Here is an 18910-nt window from a genome sequence, read left to right on the forward strand (position 1 = left end):
TATTATTTAACATTGCTTTTCAATAGTCTCAATAGGACAATTTCCTCATTTTTACACTAATTGCTTTTCAATAGTCATTTTTGTGGTTATCTTTGAATGGCATCTTTGAATTTTAGGGTTAGAGGCAAATATAAACCACAAGCAGATCCTGACCAAGTGCTTAATCAAACCCTGGTCAATGAGAGAGGCAGACACAATCTCCCAAATGAGTATAAATCTATTCTTTGAAAGGATACATTCAAGTGCCTGTTGAAAAAGATAATTAATTCCTCCATTTCATGAGTGTAACTGGTGCAGAAAAATCCAGCCATGTTTAAAGGTCCCTGTATGGGGGGTAGGGGGCACAGCATCACCAATGCTGTGGTTTGTTTTGTGAATATTAGTTCTTATTATTTCATTATTGTTGATCATCACTGGTTTTGTTTTTAAATGTAAACATTAAATTACATGTATTGTTAGTGTGTGTTTGTCCTGACACTAACCCATCACTGACTTTTATCCATTCAAAAGGAGTAATGATCAGGAAAGAAGCCCAGTAAGCTTCTAACCTTGTGTGAGAAGCAGTTTAGAGCAAGGTCCTTAACTTGACCTGTTTTGACTAGTAACTGTAGAAACTGCAAGCTTTGTTGGTTGTTGTGGATGGCCGCTGAGAAACTTACACTCAATCGTGAGTCAGGCAGACAGCTTCAAACCCATAAACACATGCAGACTGCCTCAAAAATGTACCCTAAAGAGGTGCATTTTGGGGGTCAGGAAATTGCCGGAAACTGTACTGGATGAGAAGGAGTAGAACGTGGGATATCACAGTACTGTAGATCAGCAATCATGTGATCATTCATCATTCATTTCATCAGCAGTGGGGCAGCAGTGTAGTGCAGTGGTTAAGCAGCAGGAATCGTAACCGAAAGGTTGCCAGTTTGATTCCCCATGAAGGCACTATTGTTGTACCCTTGGGCAAGGTACTTAACCCACAATTGCCTCAGTAAATATCCAGCTGAGTAAATGGATAACATTGCAAAACCTGTAATTGATATAAGTTGCTCCAGGTAAGAGTGTCTGCTAAATGCCAATAATGTAATATCAGGAGGAATTGACAAAAAAATGTAATATCATATTTATCTAGCAGTTTAGGTAAGCATTTTGGTTTCCAGCCCCATGTTCAGAATGATCATTGCATGTCTGGTAAAATACATTCAGAAACCACTCAAATATTCAGTACTGTGACACTGAATGATGACGGCTTGAGAACGTCGGGAGAACAGCAGGACAATTTCCTCATTTTTACACTAGTATTTATTCACAAGGAGAGAAAGCACACACACTGACAAAATAAATACATTTAAAAGTTTTCATTAGATGAAAACAACAAACTAAAAAAGAAAATATGACACAAATTAAAACAAAGAGCCTTGGTTTTTCTTTTACAGGCTTTTTTTGCTTTTCCCCTTCGTCTAGCGCGATTTCTTACTCCAAGCCTCTCTGTCATTCCCAGTATGAGAATGTTTGTTTTTGTGTGTGTGGTGTGTGAGGGAGAGCGTGTGTAATTGTGTGTGTGTGAGTGTGCATGTGAGAGTGCACACATGAAAGAGTGTGTGTGTGCATGTGTGTGGGGTTAGAGAGAGAAAGTGTGTGTGCTTGCACGTGTGTAAGTGCTTTCATGTGGTTGTCACTGTTGTGTCATTTTGTATCATTTTGTGTTGTGTTGTGTTGTATTGTGCTGAATGTTGTGTTGTGTTGTATGGTGCTGTGCTGTTTGAGATGGGGAATTCTCTACAGCTCGTCTTTCTCCTCTCCTTCGCAGATACATGCTGCCCTCTGGCTGTTCATGAAGGGTCTGCAGCCCAGTGTCCACACTGTGTTGAACAGGGTGTCGGCCACTGTCTCACAGGCTGAGAGAGGGAGAAAGAGAATGTGTGAAACAGGATGTCTGCACACTTTCAAAAGCTGCAAGACGCTCTGAGAGAGTTAGAGGAATGGAAGAAAAGGGGGAGAGTGATGTAGGGAACAGGGAGATGGGACAGAGACAAGTGAGGAGGGAACAGGAAGAGAGTTGGTACTAACAGAGAGTCAGTACTAACACTTCCCTTAACAGACAGTACTGGCTGTCTGTTAAGAGAAATATTAGTACTGAGTAACAGAAAGACAGAACTAGCATTTCTCTTACCAGACAGTCAGTACTAACAGAAAGACAGTACTAACATTTCTATAAATATGTCTATTTAAACATACTGACAGCAGTATGAAGCCTATTTGAGTGACATTACCTTACACATATTGGGCAAGCACTAATTACAAAGTAAATATTCCCAAACTCTAAACCACACAACCACCCATATGCCTTTTTCATCTAACCAGAGGACCAGCTAGCCAGCTAGCTAGGACTAGCCATTGCAGCTAGTCCTGAAAATCGTTATGAAAGGAAATATTGTAAGCTAGCTGAAAAGAGGTTTCCATTGATCATTCATCTCCACATTTGTTCATTGCTTTGGCACCAGGTGGCTAGGTATCAATGTAGTTTGATAAATACACGTCTGATTTTTATTGGTAATAGGTTAGCCATAATGTTGCAGAGGCCAGGTTACTTAGTAGTTAATGGAGCCATGCAAAGACAGTACACTCAGGCTTGAGGGTTAGGGTTAGTGTTAACCCTCGCTATTTGTTAGCCAAGCTGAAAGAGACATGTTTTTGCCATGAGGAGCAGACGGGGCAGCTGGGTAAGTGTGGAAAAGACTTGGAAAAGTGAAGATTAGGCCTTATGAGATTATAATATGACAGGTATATGAGATATAACATGCTGGTATATGAGATTTCAAATCCTTTAAATGGCAGGTGTAGATACTGCATCACATGTACATTGGTAATCAGCAAATTCAGTGTGATCAGCACAGCCACTCCTGCATCAGACTTTTATCAGCAATAACAGCATGTCTGATCACGGTGTGTCAGCATATGTGGGGTTTTTATTACATGTAATAGTGCATGAGAATGGCTGACCTTCCACCCTTGACACAAAGCCCAGGCTCTTCTTGAGGTCGGAGCAGATGCCATGTAAACACCAGCGGAACTTAGAATCACAGCGGTACTTATTGGCGCCGCAGGTGTCATAGCAAAGGTCCAGCTGGTTACAGCACTTCGTCATTGCTGGGATCCCCATGTCCACCTGCCCAGCACAGAGAGGTCACCATAGCAACAGACAGGTGTGTGAGTTTGTGTGTGTTATTGTGTGAGTATATAAACAGACTGAAGGCTGTGTGAGTTTGTGTGTTATTGTGCGAGTTCATATACAAACTGAAGTGTGTGTCCGTTTGCATAGAGATGGCAAGGGTTGTAATTGTGCTTGTGTAGACACTGAATGGTGAATATGTGTTTGTATGAAGGTAGACAGCCGCGTCAGTTTTTTTGAAGATTGACAGGTATGTGACAGGTACGTACTCCCTCAGGTACGGGCAGGCCCAGGAAGTAAGAGCTGCAGCCGTCGGGCTCAGGTGTCTTGTAGTCGGGCCGAGGAAGAGGAGCCTTTCCTGAAAGAGATGATTAGCATCAGGAAGATGATTGATAGGACCGATGTTCCCCACCACAAAAATGACCCAAATTATTCAGCATCCGTGCAGCTAACTGTCTGAATGCACTTCCTGTAAGCCGCTGTGGATGAAAGTGCCCATTGAACATGTGTGAATGTAAAAATCAGTCAGTCCAAATCCTACTCCACCTTCAGCAGAAAGTCTAATAATACAAACCTGCAACTTTTGAATAGGAGGGGCCTTTTCCTTAACAATTTGAATACATGCTAGATTTTTGACAATAAAATATACTTCAAGGACCTACAGATCCTTGCTGTCACATAGAAAGTCAACTTGTTGCATGAATCACAATATTTACATTCCATCTTTATTATTATTTATTGCTTTGTTACTATTAGACTTCTGTCAGTTCACAGTAGTCTTACCACAAGTATTACCACAAAACTCTTTCCTTTCACTAGATAAGTCTGTGAGGGTGAAAGTGCTAATGAGGATGTCCCACCCAGACCAGAGTCCAGTCCTCCCCCAGGCTAGCGTTAGCAGCTTCTTCACTGAAGTGTTGTTATTAATGGTAATAAAAGCAGCTGTAGTGACAGATATGTGCCCTGACTTTACTTCTCTTTGGATCCCTGGAAGCTACATTAAGTGGTTAAAAATGTATAATCATACAGGAGAGTGTTAAAACTCATACATCACCTGGACACAGTATACCCAGAACACAATCCCCCTGCACAGCATTAAAAATTAGTTATACCGTAAATAAAGAATACAGTCTCCAGACACTCCTTTACAACCAACATAAAATCCTACCTTCATGGATCTTAAATGTTTTATTTCACTTTAAACCTCTCCTATAACCGTATCATCTGCTGAATTCCATAATGATTTCTATCTGTCATGTATTTTATTTTCTGTTATTCATGCTTTGTTGATTTTTATGCCAACACTACACAGCACCTTGAAATGGTTTAAAATGAATGACTATATATGAATGAATGATGATTATAAATAAAAAAATATATAATGATGATTATTATTAGGAGCAGTAATAGTACTGCTCAACACAGTCTTAAATGTGAAAGCTAGTCACCGTAGATTTAGAATGATCATGGTTTAAGGTATCAAGAGGACAATGAGTGGATGTTCTCTGAGGTACACAGACACACAGCTAACAGGGTCTCTCTGTAATAAAGTGGCCCTCTACACTTGGACATGGGCTGCCATTTATATCAAAGCATGGAGCTCATTCAGTGAACTCCATCTGTGGCTTTCACCCCATGTGTCCCAAAACATTATTTTTATGCGTACAAATATTTTGTGTCTCATTCAAGGTGTTTTTTTCTTCCAAATTTTCAATACTGTGAAATGTATTGTCCCAGTTATTAGGGATTTATGCTTTTGTGCTGTTGATTTATTCCCTCTGCTGTTTGTTAGCTGTTTTTTCTCCTCCATTTTTACAGGTTCAGGTCATGATTTCACTCTACTGCAACAAGCCAAGGTGCATGTAAATAAATGGTGTTAAAAATAAAGTAAAATATGAAATATGAAATTTTCCATGCGAGAGGCAGAGGAAAATATGAAATTATCGATCTGAGAGGGCGAGGAAATATGATATTATCGATCTGAGCAGCAGAGGCAGCATGGGTCTGCTCTTACCATATCTGCAGCGATACTGGCACACTCCGTCTCTCCCTCCCAGCAGTTCCAGCATGGAGTCGAAGTAGCTGTTCACAGCCTCGAAGCTCCCCCGGATAGAGTTCAGCCCCCAGTCAGAGTCCTCCTCCTCCGTCTGCGTGCCGTTGGCTGCCTGCTCTGGGGCCACGGGGTCAGCGTCCTGAGCGACAGTGACCCGCAGAGCGAGACACATCAGGAGGAGAATATGAGGACGCATGCCGCAGCCAGGGAACAGAGGGCAGGAGGGACAGAGAGACTCGACCGGCTACAGACAGCGCAGAGTCAGAGCGATACGCAGAGAAGGAGTGTGAGAGCAACACAGAGAGAATGAGTGAGACACAGACATGCACACTCTTACATTGGCCCTATGCGCAGACTTGGACTTCAACCTGTAACTGAAACAGACAGACAGCAAGGCAGGGCCACTGTGGAGGAACAAAGATCACCTCCTATCTCACTGAGCTCAGGTCATTGCAGTTTCATTTAATGCTGGAGATGTGCGATTTCTCCAATAATAAACATATCATTTACATTAAATTTACATTTATTCATTTATTCATTCAGCAGACACTTTTATCCAAAGCGATGTACAAAAGTATCAATGTATCTATCTCTCATACCTCTCTGTATGTGTTTTCATATATGATAAGACACTCTTGCCCTGATTGGGCCTGATATCTTTCATGTGTTATTTACACAAGAATTACACTGAAGACAAATACAATATAAATAAATTTCTAATTTTGAAATTGAAAATGAAGAAAATTAATGTATTACCAGAAGTATGTTATTCCTCAATGGATTAATTAGCTGCTGTTTTCAGGTGATATCTGGTGACCAATGACTGTCCCTAGAGCATGTGCGGCAGAGGTGCTGGCTGCCCCTCCCCAAAAAGCACTGACTGCCATTTGCTGCTGAGAGACACACTCAGTGCCCTGTGCCAGGACACACAGGATATGGCTGGTGACTGCCAGCAGGGGGAGCACTGCTCCCATGAACGCCACCTCAGGGAGCCACTGCTGATCTGCACTGCTTAGCTGAGGAATGTTGTAGTGTCTGAGCCTTGGGGGCCAATTGGGAGTTCACTAAGCATCAGACTGGGGTCAGATATTAACTGTACATATGCAGTTAAAGTATTTTCAACTAGCTTATATATAGGAATATAATATTTTCAAATACAGAGTATTTGACTTTACAAATGTAATTGAAAAACACACAAAAGATTTATTGAATTGCATCTTGAAAATATATTACAATTCTCTTAAAAGCATTTGACAGACTATTTCCAAAACATAAAGTATTTGACTGTTGAAGTGTGCTCCATCTACAGCAGTGTTTCCCATTCCTAGCTCTGGCTGCCCTGGTGTCTGCCGATTTTCATTTATTTGTTAAACATATTTTAGTGAATATCTGTCCATTGAACATATTTGTTTCAGCTTTCAGAGTTAAACATAATTAGTTTTTCAATTTCCTTTTCTAGGACCCATTGCACAACTCTCAATTAAAGTGAATACTTGTTTATATTACGCATTTGTTTGAAGGACTGAAGGATGAATGAATTGAAATAAATTAGGGATATCTCACATGTATACTTTGGTTCGAGTAAAGATGGCTCCAACAGCCCACGCCTGAACCACAACAGACATCAGAGTTTTTAGTGGAGTGAAACACAGAGCAGTGTTCATTACTGAGAGCGCAGCTGGACTGAAAACCAGCCGACTCCAACACCAGGAGAGGGAAACACTGACTTGCAGCAATCACATTTACAAAAACAGGTTTACAAAGAACATGAAAAAATCTGTCACATTCATTGTCAGTCATAACCAAGGTAAACAGTTTTGAAGGGACCTGAGATCCCTGTTAGTACTGTGTGAAAGCTACATGTGGAACACATTACTTTCTTTAAAACTAACTTTGAACGAGCTTAAGTGTTCGAAATGTAATTTCCATTTGGATTTTGTTGTTTAGCAGACGTTTATCCAGAGTGATTTATAGAGAACAGGTACAAAATGCATCTAGCAAAATGAGCTGAAACACAGGACACTCCTGACAGTGACGGAAAATGCGTCATCCCTGCATAGTGCTGATAACGAGTGGGTATGTGCTTCAATACATGAGTGCAGTAACACATACCCTACAATGAGACTACAGATAAGGGAAGGGGTGAGTCATGTTTGGGGGGAGCAGCCATAGTACAGCCTGTAAAGGTGGGTCTTCAATTTGTGTCAGAAGATGGCCAGACACCGCAGGGACACTGGGACCAGAGCAGAGGACAAGACAAACCCATGGCAAAGGGGTGGGGAGGAGGAGAACCAGGCATCCTGAGGTCACAGAATGCAGTGAGCTTGCCTGTGTGTAGGGTCTGCTGATGGTTAGAATGTAAGGGAGAGGCCATTCCCCTCACTGCCCAATCAGCCAACACCAGCGTTCTGAAAGGTGGGGAGGGTTGAGGTGGACTTGTAATTGACATGTATCAGGAATGCATTTGATGAAAGTACTTGAAAGTATGTAAAATATACTTGTTTTTCTATGAAAGTATATCAATACAATATGGTTTTCCTATAATGCAATATAATTCTTCATCGTTTGCAGCAGTTCAGAAGGACCGTGTATTAACAATTATCAATTATTAATAATAATACTAGCCACCTGCTAGTCTTGCAGTGACCGGTTCGTTTGTCAGTGGATTAATGACAGCTGACAGGCCTGGCGACCTGTCTACAGTGTGGCTAACTGTCCTGGGGAAATCCTGTTAGCTACGCCGAATTAAAGCTGCAAAAATGTACATTATAGAGAAAACATCCACGCTCTTGAAGATATCCGACATCGGGCGCTCACTTAATGTTTATAGGAACGTGAAGTAAACAGTTCCTCAGCCTCTCACCTTAAACATACATTTCAGAACAAGATTTTTGACGGTAATAGATACATTACAATACATGTCATTCCAACGGCATAACGTTCAATATGGATCCCTTTTCATTCCATCAAAACGTTTTTAAACACTAAAACAAACACAAACTAGTGCTCAAACAAACTTTATAATCAGCACGATGCCAAACGCTCTCGCACTGGCATCATCCGCTCCGCCTTCAAGGGAAATACGCACACGTTGAGCTACCTTTTTTCGCACCTTCAGTCAACGCATAAGTACCGCATTTAAGCAACACAAAATATAACCACCGTCGAACGCCCAGAGGATCGTGCTTCATGTTACAAAATAGCAATGACAGTCTCATCAACACATAATTCAAGCAACAATAAATTCGAAACAGTTTTCCTCGCAAAAGAACAGATCACAAAAAAACCATTATGCTTTTCAGTTAGGACCAATGAGCAGTATTTTCTTTTTCCTTGAAAACACTGAAGTGCAGCGTCAGCGGCTCTTTAGTTGCGACACAGCGAATGTGTCGGCTTTCCCAAAGGAAGCAGCGCTCTCCACTCCTCTGAGCCACTCTTTGCACTTTCTGATAACTGTCTCGTCCACATTCCGGTTTTCTTCTTCGTACTCTACGTCGTCATATTTATAGTGCTCATTCAACAGAGAGATTTTAACGATTGCACTGATGTCACTGATATTTCCTGCTTTGGGTACAGGAATGTTGCTTCTGGGTCCTTGGACTATTCTGCAGGAAAAATCCTGTCTGCGACGAGAGCCTGAAGACGAAGCGCAACTCGCCATCTGCTTTATCAAACTGCGCTTCTGAAGCACCTGCACGGACTCGGGAGTGAGGCTGAGGGACAGCCGTATCTCCTCCTCCTCCGGTTCCTTCGGCATGTTCCGTGGGGAACGCGCACCCCTTTTCGGTGTACCCGAGAGCGGCGCGCTGTTTTGGGGCAGATTCAGACACGGGGGCTTGCCTTCCACCCGCAGATTGCCCCCTTTATGAATCGGAAGTTTGCTCTTCGATTGAGTCTTTCGTCCTAGCTGTTTTAGACACGCTGACTTAGCGGTCCGGTCTTCTTCAGAGTCCTGCTCTGTAGTCGTTGTGTTAAATAGCGGCTGAGAAACGCTACCAGGATGCTCCTCTCGGAACGCGTCTCTAGTTGGGGAAGAAATCCTCGGTTTTACAGGTGGGAACGGCATTTTAGTTAGAAGCAAAATCAAATAATACATAAATTCTGCATTCGATGTAAATTCTTCGAAAAAATGTAAAAACGGCAAAAGTTCGTTATTAACAATTTCAACGTCATCATCCGTCTCATTCAGCACAGGAAGTCCCACCAATGCGTCTCGCTCCCCACACGCACCCTACCTGTTCCCTACCATACCCCGCCGCGCGCGATCCCTGCCACCTTTATTGCCTTCGGAAGAGGGCGTGGCTTCGCAAACACGCACGAGAAACGTAGTAAAACCATAGCTGTGAACCCCGCTGAGAACCACAAATAACGTCTAACCTAATACCTATAACCCTATACAGTGAGCAACACATGGCTGCATACAGCTGTTAAACTGAACAGATCATCATGGAAGTTGTGTTCAGCATCTCAGCTTTAGTGGTTAGGTTAGGTATCTTCCTATTAGGTATTATCCCACTAGGGGAAAGTGTTTTGTAGCCAGGGTTCACATCCAACAGACTACGAAAGAACAACATTGACTACAACATCAGCACAATAATCATGGTACAGTACATAGTACAGCTAGTACAGGGAATGGAAGTTCATACCATGCAAAAAATGTGCCGTGTGCAAATGTACAAATGTGCGATGTACTGGGAAAAGGAAATTCATACCATGTACAACATGCTAGTGTGCAAATATGCAAGTGTGGCAGTGTACAAGGTAGTGCAAGGAATGCAAACCAGAGTACTATCTGCCATTAAGCATGTCAATAGCAGGGATGAAAGAGACACAGAGTCTAGTCCTACAAACAGTAGCCCTGAAACGCCGACCTGAGGGCAATAGCACAAACTCCCTCTGAAGTGGATGGTCCTGACAATCCAATATAGTGTAAGTGTAAGGACCTGTCTGTTATAAATGTCCAAAAGCTTGGCATGGCTTCCCTGAGATCTTGCTGGCTATATTAACAAGACTTCCAAGTCTGTTCTTATTGGATAAATTTAAGCTTCCAAACCATGCAATAATACAAAAGGTTAAAACAGATTCAATGAAATGTCTGTAAAAGAGAGTCATCATCTCAGTAGAAATGTTAAAAGAGTTAATTTTTCTCAAAAAAATAAAGTCTTTGCTGGACCTGTTTTGAGGTAGCATCAACATGGGATTCAAAACACAGTTTGTTATCAAGAACAATACCCAAATATTTGTAGCTATCCACTAGGTCAATGTCGAAACCTTTTACAACAGTAGGCAGAGTGCTTGGTTGTGACTTCCTAAAATCAATGTTCATGTCTTTTGTTTTTGACACATTTAGATTGAGGAAAGACTCATCACACCGAGCCACAAAGTCATCCACCACCAGCCCATGATCCTGTTCCTCCCCTTCAAGAAGGCTAACAATAACAACAGCGTCAGCAATCTTTAAACACAGTGAAACACATTTAAAAAAAATATCCTGAGCTGAATAAAAAAAATAAATAAAATAAAATAATACACCATATGTCCCTATGAAATGCTGCACCTGTATTTGTGACATCGTTTGAAAGACATGATCTGATCTGCACTGTTAGTGGCCAACACGCCTGCTTACATCCAATGGTAGCATATCTACTGTCACAAACAATCTGCCATCTGCATATTATTGCTGGTTTGCTTTCAGATACATCATTTCGGTTTGTCACCATGACCTACATCATACAGCATACATAGCTCTCACTTCACAAGTTTGCTTTAATGAAGAGTGTTTTGTACAATTACAGTTATGATTGTTTATTTTGGTAAATACATAGTCAGTCCAAAACGTCTAAAATACAAATTATTTTAGTGTACAAAGAATGTGAAAAGGTGTTCCTGGAAACCTTGTCTTAAACTGGCTTGTCTTAAAGTGGAGACTGGAAAAGGATAAAAGAGCATTTTTCGGTCCAGTATGGAAACTGTGTTACACATGGACGCCTCCTTTCCTCCTTACACATGTGAATAATGGCTCAATTCAGCTCTAAGGCACATCAAAAGGCTTACATATCTAAAATGTTGCTGCCCTGCTCACCATCTCAAAAAAGATACAATAGAATCACACCTCTCCCATCTGAGACCGTACTGCTATAACACAGCACAAGGAAAAATAATGTAGAATTGTTAGTGTTAAGAACGATAACACATTCTTCAGTAAAAAAAAAATATATATTTATGCAAATAAATATGTGTAGTTAAATATTTATGTAGAAAATTAAAATTTCTCTCATATTTACTGTTTGCATAGAAGAACTGCTCTCTAATAATCTGAGGAATTTGGCAAGCCGTTTTAACATATAATCATTCTACTACAAAACATACATATTTATGACTGATCAGGATATTACCTCTAGATATCTCTATTTTAATTATGACTAGTTATATTTTCAAATAAAGATGTCTTTAATTAGAAATAGATATATCTAAAATACAATAATAGATATCTGAAATATTTTTCTGACTACACAAAAATATATCATTGATATCTTGAGGCATAATTTCTGTTAGTCAGAATGTCATTTCAGAATTCAGTTGTAGATATCTGAAATTGGAATTATGACTAATCAAAACTGAATTGTGACCAGTCAAAATAATTTTTAAATAAATGAAAATTGATAATGGGAATCATTACCATCACTAATGGTAAATGAATGATACCAATTACTGAATTAAATATATTTGTAAATTAATTTTGAGTAGTGAAAATGTAATTACAGTTAATCAAAATATTTATGACCAATCAAAAGTGTCTGACAGATATCTTTATCATTGTAAAGATATCATTACTAGATATCAAAATATAATTATGCTGGAGTAAGTAAATGTTAAAACCAGAAATGAGTCAGCATGGTGGAACTCCATTGAGACAGGAGGCAGGCTTCAGATCAGACAGCGGGCATGTTTCTGATCAGACAGTATGGAGTTCAGCTCATAAAGTAGGTGGAGTTGAGTTTGTACAGTGAGTGGAGTTCAGCACATACAGTGCTTGTAGTTTGGCCTGTAGAGAGGGTGGAGTTCAATGGGTGGAGTTCAGCTTGTACAGTGAGTGGAGTTCAATGGGTGGAGTTCAGCTCAAACAGGTGGTAAAGCACTTCATCACAGCATCCCTGATAGACATTTAACAACACAATTACATTTAACATGAGAGATGAGAACAGGCCAGTCAGACCATCTTCGTGTGTAATTTTTACATATATCTAAAGTAATAATTTTGTAATGTTAATAGTTTACAAATGTACACATAAGTAATATGATAAATCACAGTATATAATACAACAATATATATAAAACAAAACTTGAATTTATTACACATGGGCTTGCAAACCTATTTGCCTTTTGCTTTGCAGAGTTTCAGTAGTTATAAAGGTTATCCCTTCTCCTTAGGTTTTCTAATACTTCCTGGGTCTCAGGTCTGACTCTTGGCATATCTGTAACCTCATCACCAGCAAATCTACCACAAAGTAATTTCTGTATGTCCAATGAAAGCAAAGTGGCTCCTGCCATTCTGAGGTGGCTCTTACACAAGGGAAAAGAAGTTGAAACTGTCACGATGCACCTGGCCTTTGGTTTGATGGCTCAGATTTTAGGTAGAAATGTATATATACATTTAAACATGCTTTCCAGCATTGTCCATTTTTATGAGGAAAGGCTGATGAAGTGATTAGCACTGGCTGTATGCAATATAATCCTACAGTGCTGCAGAGACAGTATGTTTGAGAGATCTTACCTTGCAAATGGGATGTAGGAGATGCTGTACCTACAAGCAGGAAAGGATTATTAGTGTGCTGGTGAAATTTTGCTGTCGTGTCAGTAATTTAGTGCTGCTCTTGCTGCCCTGAGTCTGGGCTGAAGTTCAGCTATACTGAGGACGCGCATTCACAGCAGAGATACAGGTTTAACACAGGCAATGCTACACAGTAATGCTGCAGTGTGGAGTAGTGTACGGTCAGAGTGTGGAGTAGTGTAGGGTCAGAGTGTGGAGAAGTGTGGAGCAGCAGTGTGGAGTAGTGTAGGGCAGCGTTGTAGGGCATGTAGTGTGGGGGGGTGCTTGTGGTGGCTGAGGACTGGTGCATGAGCCAATTAAAGGATCAAGGACAGAAATATCACCCCTCAATCACCCCCCTCTGAGAGACTCACCACGTCATCGCCAGGAACTGCAGGATGCAGAAGAGAATAGCCAAGCCATTCTTCTGCCACTGCGGAGGGAAAGCAGAGTGTTTATGGCTCAGGTATATGCAGGAGAAAATACTGCAGTTACTGATGGCAGCAATATGCTGTGGTGGTAAGGAGCAGGGCTTATAACTCAAAGTTAATTATAACCATAACTCAGTTATAATGGATCAGAACATCGGCAGCCATTATTTACAAAAATGAAAAAAAGAATAACATAAACTACAGGCAATTTTCATGTATAATTCAAAGGTATTTGATAATTAAGATTAAACAGTCCAGTGTTTGGACCTTTGTAACAACATGTGTGTGGAGCTTATGTTACAGTCCTGAATACACACAGAACTGTCCAACTGGACCAAACATGAAGTTATAGGGAAAGCTCTTAGAGGTCATAATTTAATCATTTAAATTTTGAGAATTATTATTTCAGACTGTGGCAATGATTTAAGACTCTTGTAAGGGAGGATTCTTACCCAGAAGACGGAGCACAGTGTCAGAGCCAGACAGAGCTGAGGGGAGAGAGTAAGAGGGCGAGTGAGGTGGTACCTGGCACACTGCGTGTGTTTTAGGTCACATTCAGCAGAGCAGGATGTGAACAGGACAAAGTGGAATACAGAGAAACTGCATTACAAAGAGGTGTGAAGAGCTGAAACACAGACCTCAGGTGCAGCATTAAGCAGCCACTTCCGTCTGTAAATCCCTCCGTGCTGCTGAAGGAGGATTACCACGCTGCTGTCACCTGGAAACCCGCGTGTTTAAACTGTGTGTACTGACACGTGTCTATCCCTGTGTGTGTGTTTGAGTGTCAGTACTTACACGTGTCCATGCATGTGTGTGTGAGAGTATGTGTGTGCGTGAGTGTGTGTCTGTGTGTGTGTGTGTGTGTGTGTAAGAGTGTGAGTGTATGTGCGTGTGCGCACCCAGTCTCAGCTGTACTGTTACAGCACTTCATTACACCAACCATCCAGTGACCTCATCAGTAATGGACATGAGAGAAAAGGGCTCCATCTCTCTCTGCAGAAGAACCTCCAGCTCGACTCACTGAAAAGCTCTAACTAATGACAGTTAAAAAGCATGTATGAGCTATGTAGAAGACACTTTATGCAAGCGTATGTATGAGGTATGTAGAATACACTTTATGCAAGCTGTATGTGTGAGCTATGTAGAATATATCGTATGCACGCTTTATGCGTGACCTATGTAGAATATCCTTTACGCATGCTGTATGTACAGTATGAGCTATGTAGAATATACGTTTGCATGCTGCATGTGTGAGCTATGTAGAGTACAGTACAGTATGAACCATACCAGCATTACACACGTTGCCACAAGCCTTGTGGGCTCAAACATTCTCTTGAGCTGTTTCAGAGGTCCCATCAGGAAGCAGGTGCTGGAGGGAGTGAAGGAGTGAGAGGGACAGAGAGACAGACAGTGAAGCACTTAGGTGTCGCAGATACATAAAGAGAGAAAGGCAACATTGTATTTTGAGCAGCCATTACAATAAAGCAACTCTGAATTGAGAACATCATCAGTATGATGTAGTGGTAAGGAGCAGCAGTGTGGTGTAGTATTAAGGAGCAGTGCAGCAGTGTACTTTAGTGGTAAGGAGCAGCAGTGTGGTGTAGTATTAAGGAGCAGGGCAGCAGTGTAATTTAGTGGTAAGGAGCAGCAGTGTGGTGTAGTATTAAGGAGCAGGGCAGCAGTGTGCTTTAGTGGTAAGGAGCAGCAGTGTGGTGTAGTATTAAGGAGCAGGGCAGCAGTGTGATTTAGTGGTAAGGAGCAGCAGTGTGGTGTAGTATTAAGGAGCAGGGCAGCAGTGTACTTTAGTGGTAAGGAGCAGCAGTGTGGTGTAGTATTAAGGAGCAGGGCAGCAGTGTGCTTTAGTGGTAAAGAGCAGCAGTGTGGTTTACCTCAGTAAATATTGAGCTGTGTAAATGGATAGCATGTAAAGAATTATAAAATATGTAAGTTGTTCTACATTAGAGCATCTGCTATACAATCATAATGCCTCAGTAACAATGTTCATTTCATATTTTCCATCCACATCCTGCATGTGGATATTTTAATCTGACACTGTCAGTGTGCAAATCTCCACTGAGAAAGATTTTATATCATAACTAAATCTCCTGTTAAAACAAAGGATAAAATAATGTGTACAGTTCTGAAGCAACAGCTAAAACTGAACAAAATCAGCTACTGATTGTATTTTTGCTATTTTCATGTTAATTGTTGTATTTCTGTATCCTCTGAATTTCTGTCAGTTTTAGCTGCCTTCTTGGCCAAACCTCCGTGGTAAAAGAGAATTCTAAGTGTCTCACAGAATCATTACTGCAATAAAGAAGCCCACTAACATTACCTGAACAAAGCTGCAGCATTCCCCACTGTGTAAAACACTGCAAAGAGGGGCATGCCATTTGGTAAGAAGAGCAGTGCAGTCCCCTGTGTAAATATTACAGAAGCACAACACCAGAGTATTAGAGTAAGACTCCATTCATACCTGTTCCGTTACACCAACACCCCCATTCTGAAATGTTCTGTTAAACCACAACAATTTCAAAACATTCTACCAAAACAAGACAGTTTTACTCTTAAAATAACTTTAGCTGCCAGCAAGGAACTCAAGGGAAATTTTCATATTTCACTTTTCATATTTATCAATGGTGTTTTAAACCAAGCATAGCTGAAATATTGCCTATATTTGTTTAAGTCTCTGTTAGTAAAGCCTGATCATTCAAACAAAATATTATCACATGAAACATAGAGGGGATCAAAAATCTACTGCTCACCAGTTCACATAAAAATCTACAGTATGGCGTTAAACCGGATAAAAGCGTCTGCCAAATGTATAAATGTACACCGTCAGCGCACAGCGAAGCATTTTCAACGCTTGCATTTTTGACTCTTTAGCACCACCTAAAGTTCGCGTTAAACACTGCAGGCATGCCAACAGATTCACTGCCGCTTTCTCACATATTTTGTATCCTGTTCTGATTTCTTACTGAATACTTTTGCCCTGACGGAAAGGTCTCTTTATTTCTGTCCTTACTAATTAATACTTACATCTGTCCTCTTAGAATATCATACAGTTAACGTGATAATTCAGTAATGAAACACACACACACACACACAAAGCAAGACAAAATAAAAAAATAAAAAAAAACTTGAGCAGAGCTATAGTCTGGTCCACTGTGTGGAAATGTCAGATATCTCCATGAAAGCTTCTGTTAGCTTCATCAGCTGTCTCTGTGCCGTACTCCTGATATACAGCTATGGATCTTATTGTGGGTTATTATTTTGCATCTTATGATTTCCACTCACACATAATAAATAAATTACCCAAATCAACAGAGTCTAATGAAGGGCCACAGTTTTTTTGACCTTGAAAGTTTCCATGGACCTTAGTAAAACCCACTGCCTGCATGGACCTCAGTGTGGCTGATGTGTGTGAGATTACAGACACCACTGTCAGCACCTGTCTCGGTGCTGTTACAGATTTCAGTGACTCTGAATTCTGGGAACAGTGGGCCTCTGTGAAGCAGTGGTGCAGATACTGAGTATTTCTCAAGTTCTCAAGTCCTCAAAGGTTCCAATTCTAAATATCTGTGCATCAGTTGTTTGACCTAAATAATAACCATAACACAAAACTATAAAATTAGTGGCCTCAGCAGCAACCTGCCATCAACTCTGTGATCCAGTGCAATCGTTGGTCAATTAATTCCTGCAAAACACGTGTTTCTACAGATTTTGCAATATTTCTGCAGAATCTGTTTCTGAACTGGCTTGTAGAGGAAGAAAAGTAAATATGCAAAACAGTCAAAAGGGAGAAAACAACATAGTTACAAATGGAAAGAAAGAAGGAAAGTGAGAGAAAACTTCCTCACAAGGATGGAGCAGAAAATTCCACAGGCAAAGCAGACCAGGAAACACTTGATCCGTGTGCTGTAACTGAGGGTGGTGGCATCCAGGACCTGTAGGAACCACAAGAGCTTGTAACCACCACAACACAACCGTAATACAACCCCATTCATCACACACAACCACAACACAACTGTAAAGCAAAACACCCATAACACCTAAACCTAAACCTAACCTAAAAAATGTGTCCCAAAAAGAGGGCATGTCCGGGAAAAAGAGAACGTATGGTCACCCTAAGTTAGTGATCTGTGAGCATTTCTTTCCCTGATGAATCTTTTCAATGCCAGACCTGTTTTATCTACACTTAGTCACATTAACAGCTATAATTTGAATATAAAAATGATTGTAAGCCTTCACCTGCAAAAGATACACTTCTTAGTGTAGGTAAACTGTTGACTTTGCGAAAACGTGCAATTGGATACCTTGTCTAAATCACTAATTAAAACTAACGAATATCAGATTTACATTCATCAGCTTCGACAGGTTAATGTAATTGTCATTGTGTATGTCTAATTAGAGCAGATACACCTGCCTTAATCAGCAGTATTTAAGTCGGGTGGGGGGTTATACTGCTGTCAGGTGTCAGTATGACCATGCCCGCAGTATTTGCATGTTTCTGGGATCTGCGTCAGGGGCCTCTGCTGCCGGGATGCAAATGGAAACCAAAAGACATGAAAACCCGTCTAGGTGGCTGTGTACAGCAGAAACACACCGGTCTATCCCGCCTGTATGAAGTGCGACTGCGCATCGCTTTGAACCGAAGACCGGCGGAAACGCAAAGCGCTTTACAGTCGGTGGCAGAAGGAAAACACGACGCTGCGGTGCTAATTTAACTGATTATCTAGTTCCCTGTGTGCTTGCGGGTAAACCAGTCTAGCTAACTCCCCAGTAAGACGAAAAGTTGGTTTTCTCTGACTGACAGTTCAAATCACATTTCACAGAAATGTACAGAAGTTATTTACCGGTAGTAACGTGTAGGCTGCAATATCAGTGAAGTAAACGTGAATGAGTGACAAAAGCTACAGTGAAAGAAAAACCCCAAAATCCCGTGATCATGCATAAGTGGTAACGCTGGTTAACGTAGTCTAAGCATCAGGTAACTAAAACTATCTCGGGGAAAGCCTAATTTTAACATACGATACCTCGGTCAGACCGCCTTGATCCTCGTCCTCTTGTCCAGCTAACACGCGTCGAAGCTTGTCCATTTTCTATGTGAAATGTCTTATAGGTAAGAGCTGTTTCGGTCCTGTGAACTTCTTGGCTAAATCTCAAACTTCTTCTATATGAAACTTACTGCATAAAATGTCATCACACCTGAGCATCTACACAGGAAGTCAGCAGGTGCGCCTGTGTAACCGCAGGTTCGTCAAGCCGGCTATCCTGGCTGGCAACAGTTAACAGCTTCCGGTCTGAGTTTGTTAAAATCAGGATCTGGTAGCTCAGGTTCAGAAGATTGACTTTCCCTTTTTTTTTTTTTTTTTTTTTTACAAAACAAACTTTGCAGTTGTTTTTGTTATTGTAAAGGGGTGAACACAAAGATGAAGAAAAGCATAATATGA

General features: G+C 40.9%; 3 protein-coding genes across 4 annotated transcripts; all 3 read right to left on the reverse strand.

The window, feature by feature from the left end:
- Positions 1 to 1586: 1586 nt before the first annotated feature.
- LOC118786898 (group XIIB secretory phospholipase A2-like protein) lies at positions 1587 to 6029 on the reverse strand. Of its 2 annotated transcripts, XM_036542259.1 has the most exons (5): positions 5973 to 6029; positions 5178 to 5460; positions 3433 to 3521; positions 2995 to 3160; positions 1587 to 1889 (listed from the first exon to the last, which is right to left on the reverse strand). In XM_036542259.1, exons 2-5 carry the CDS (start codon positions 5410 to 5412, stop codon positions 1771 to 1773), a joined length of 609 nt encoding a protein of 202 aa, XP_036398152.1. In that variant the 5' UTR covers positions 5413 to 5460; positions 5973 to 6029; the 3' UTR covers positions 1587 to 1770. The 2 variants fall into 2 exon arrangements, with proteins under 2 accessions (XP_036398152.1, XP_036398144.1); XM_036542251.1 differs by lacking the exon at positions 5973 to 6029 and having other exon boundaries at positions 5178 to 5678.
- A 2542-nt stretch (positions 6030 to 8571) lies between these two features.
- On the reverse strand, positions 8572 to 9282 carry LOC118787352 (proline-rich protein 18-like). The gene has a single exon (XM_036542924.1). The coding sequence runs from the start codon at positions 9280 to 9282 to the stop codon at positions 8572 to 8574; it is 711 nt and encodes a 236-aa protein (XP_036398817.1).
- A 2748-nt stretch (positions 9283 to 12030) lies between these two features.
- LOC118790687 (vesicle transport protein SFT2A-like) lies at positions 12031 to 18675 on the reverse strand. Its single transcript, XM_036547683.1, has 8 exons — positions 18494 to 18675; positions 17318 to 17404; positions 15793 to 15875; positions 14745 to 14826; positions 13910 to 13945; positions 13401 to 13459; positions 12991 to 13020; positions 12031 to 12370 (listed from the first exon to the last, which is right to left on the reverse strand). Exons 1-8 carry the CDS (start codon positions 18554 to 18556, stop codon positions 12331 to 12333), a joined length of 480 nt encoding a protein of 159 aa, XP_036403576.1. The 5' UTR covers positions 18557 to 18675; the 3' UTR covers positions 12031 to 12330.
- Positions 18676 to 18910: the final 235 nt, after the last annotated feature.

This window comes from Megalops cyprinoides, chromosome 1 (genome assembly GCF_013368585.1).
Source record: "Megalops cyprinoides isolate fMegCyp1 chromosome 1, fMegCyp1.pri, whole genome shotgun sequence".
Lineage (NCBI taxonomy): Eukaryota > Metazoa > Chordata > Actinopteri > Elopiformes > Megalopidae > Megalops > Megalops cyprinoides.

Coding starts and splice junctions, on each gene's coding strand:
- LOC118786898 (XM_036542259.1), bottom strand. CDS start 5,412: ATGCGTCCTCATATTCTCCTCCTGATGTGTCTCGCTCTGCGGGTCACT. Junction 3,522..5,177: donor CCAGTATCGCTGCAGATATG/GTAAGAGCAGAC, acceptor CATCTCTTTCAG/GAAAGGCTCCTCTTCCTCGG. Junction 1,890..2,994: donor CTTTGTGTCAAGGGTGGAAG/GTCAGCCATTCT, acceptor TCCCTCTCTCAG/CCTGTGAGACAGTGGCCGAC.
- LOC118787352 (XM_036542924.1), bottom strand. CDS start 9,282: ATGCCGTTCCCACCTGTAAAACCGAGGATTTCTTCCCCAACTAGAGAC.
- LOC118790687 (XM_036547683.1), bottom strand. CDS start 18,556: ATGGACAAGCTTCGACGCGTGTTAGCTGGACAAGAGGACGAGGATCAA. Junction 17,405..18,493: donor ATCAAGGCGGTCTGACCGAG/GTATCGTATGTT, acceptor TGGTTCCTACAG/GTCCTGGATGCCACCACCCT. Junction 13,460..13,909: donor CACTGTGCTCCGTCTTCTGG/GTAAGAATCCTC, acceptor TTCCCTCCGCAG/TGGCAGAAGAATGGCTTGGC.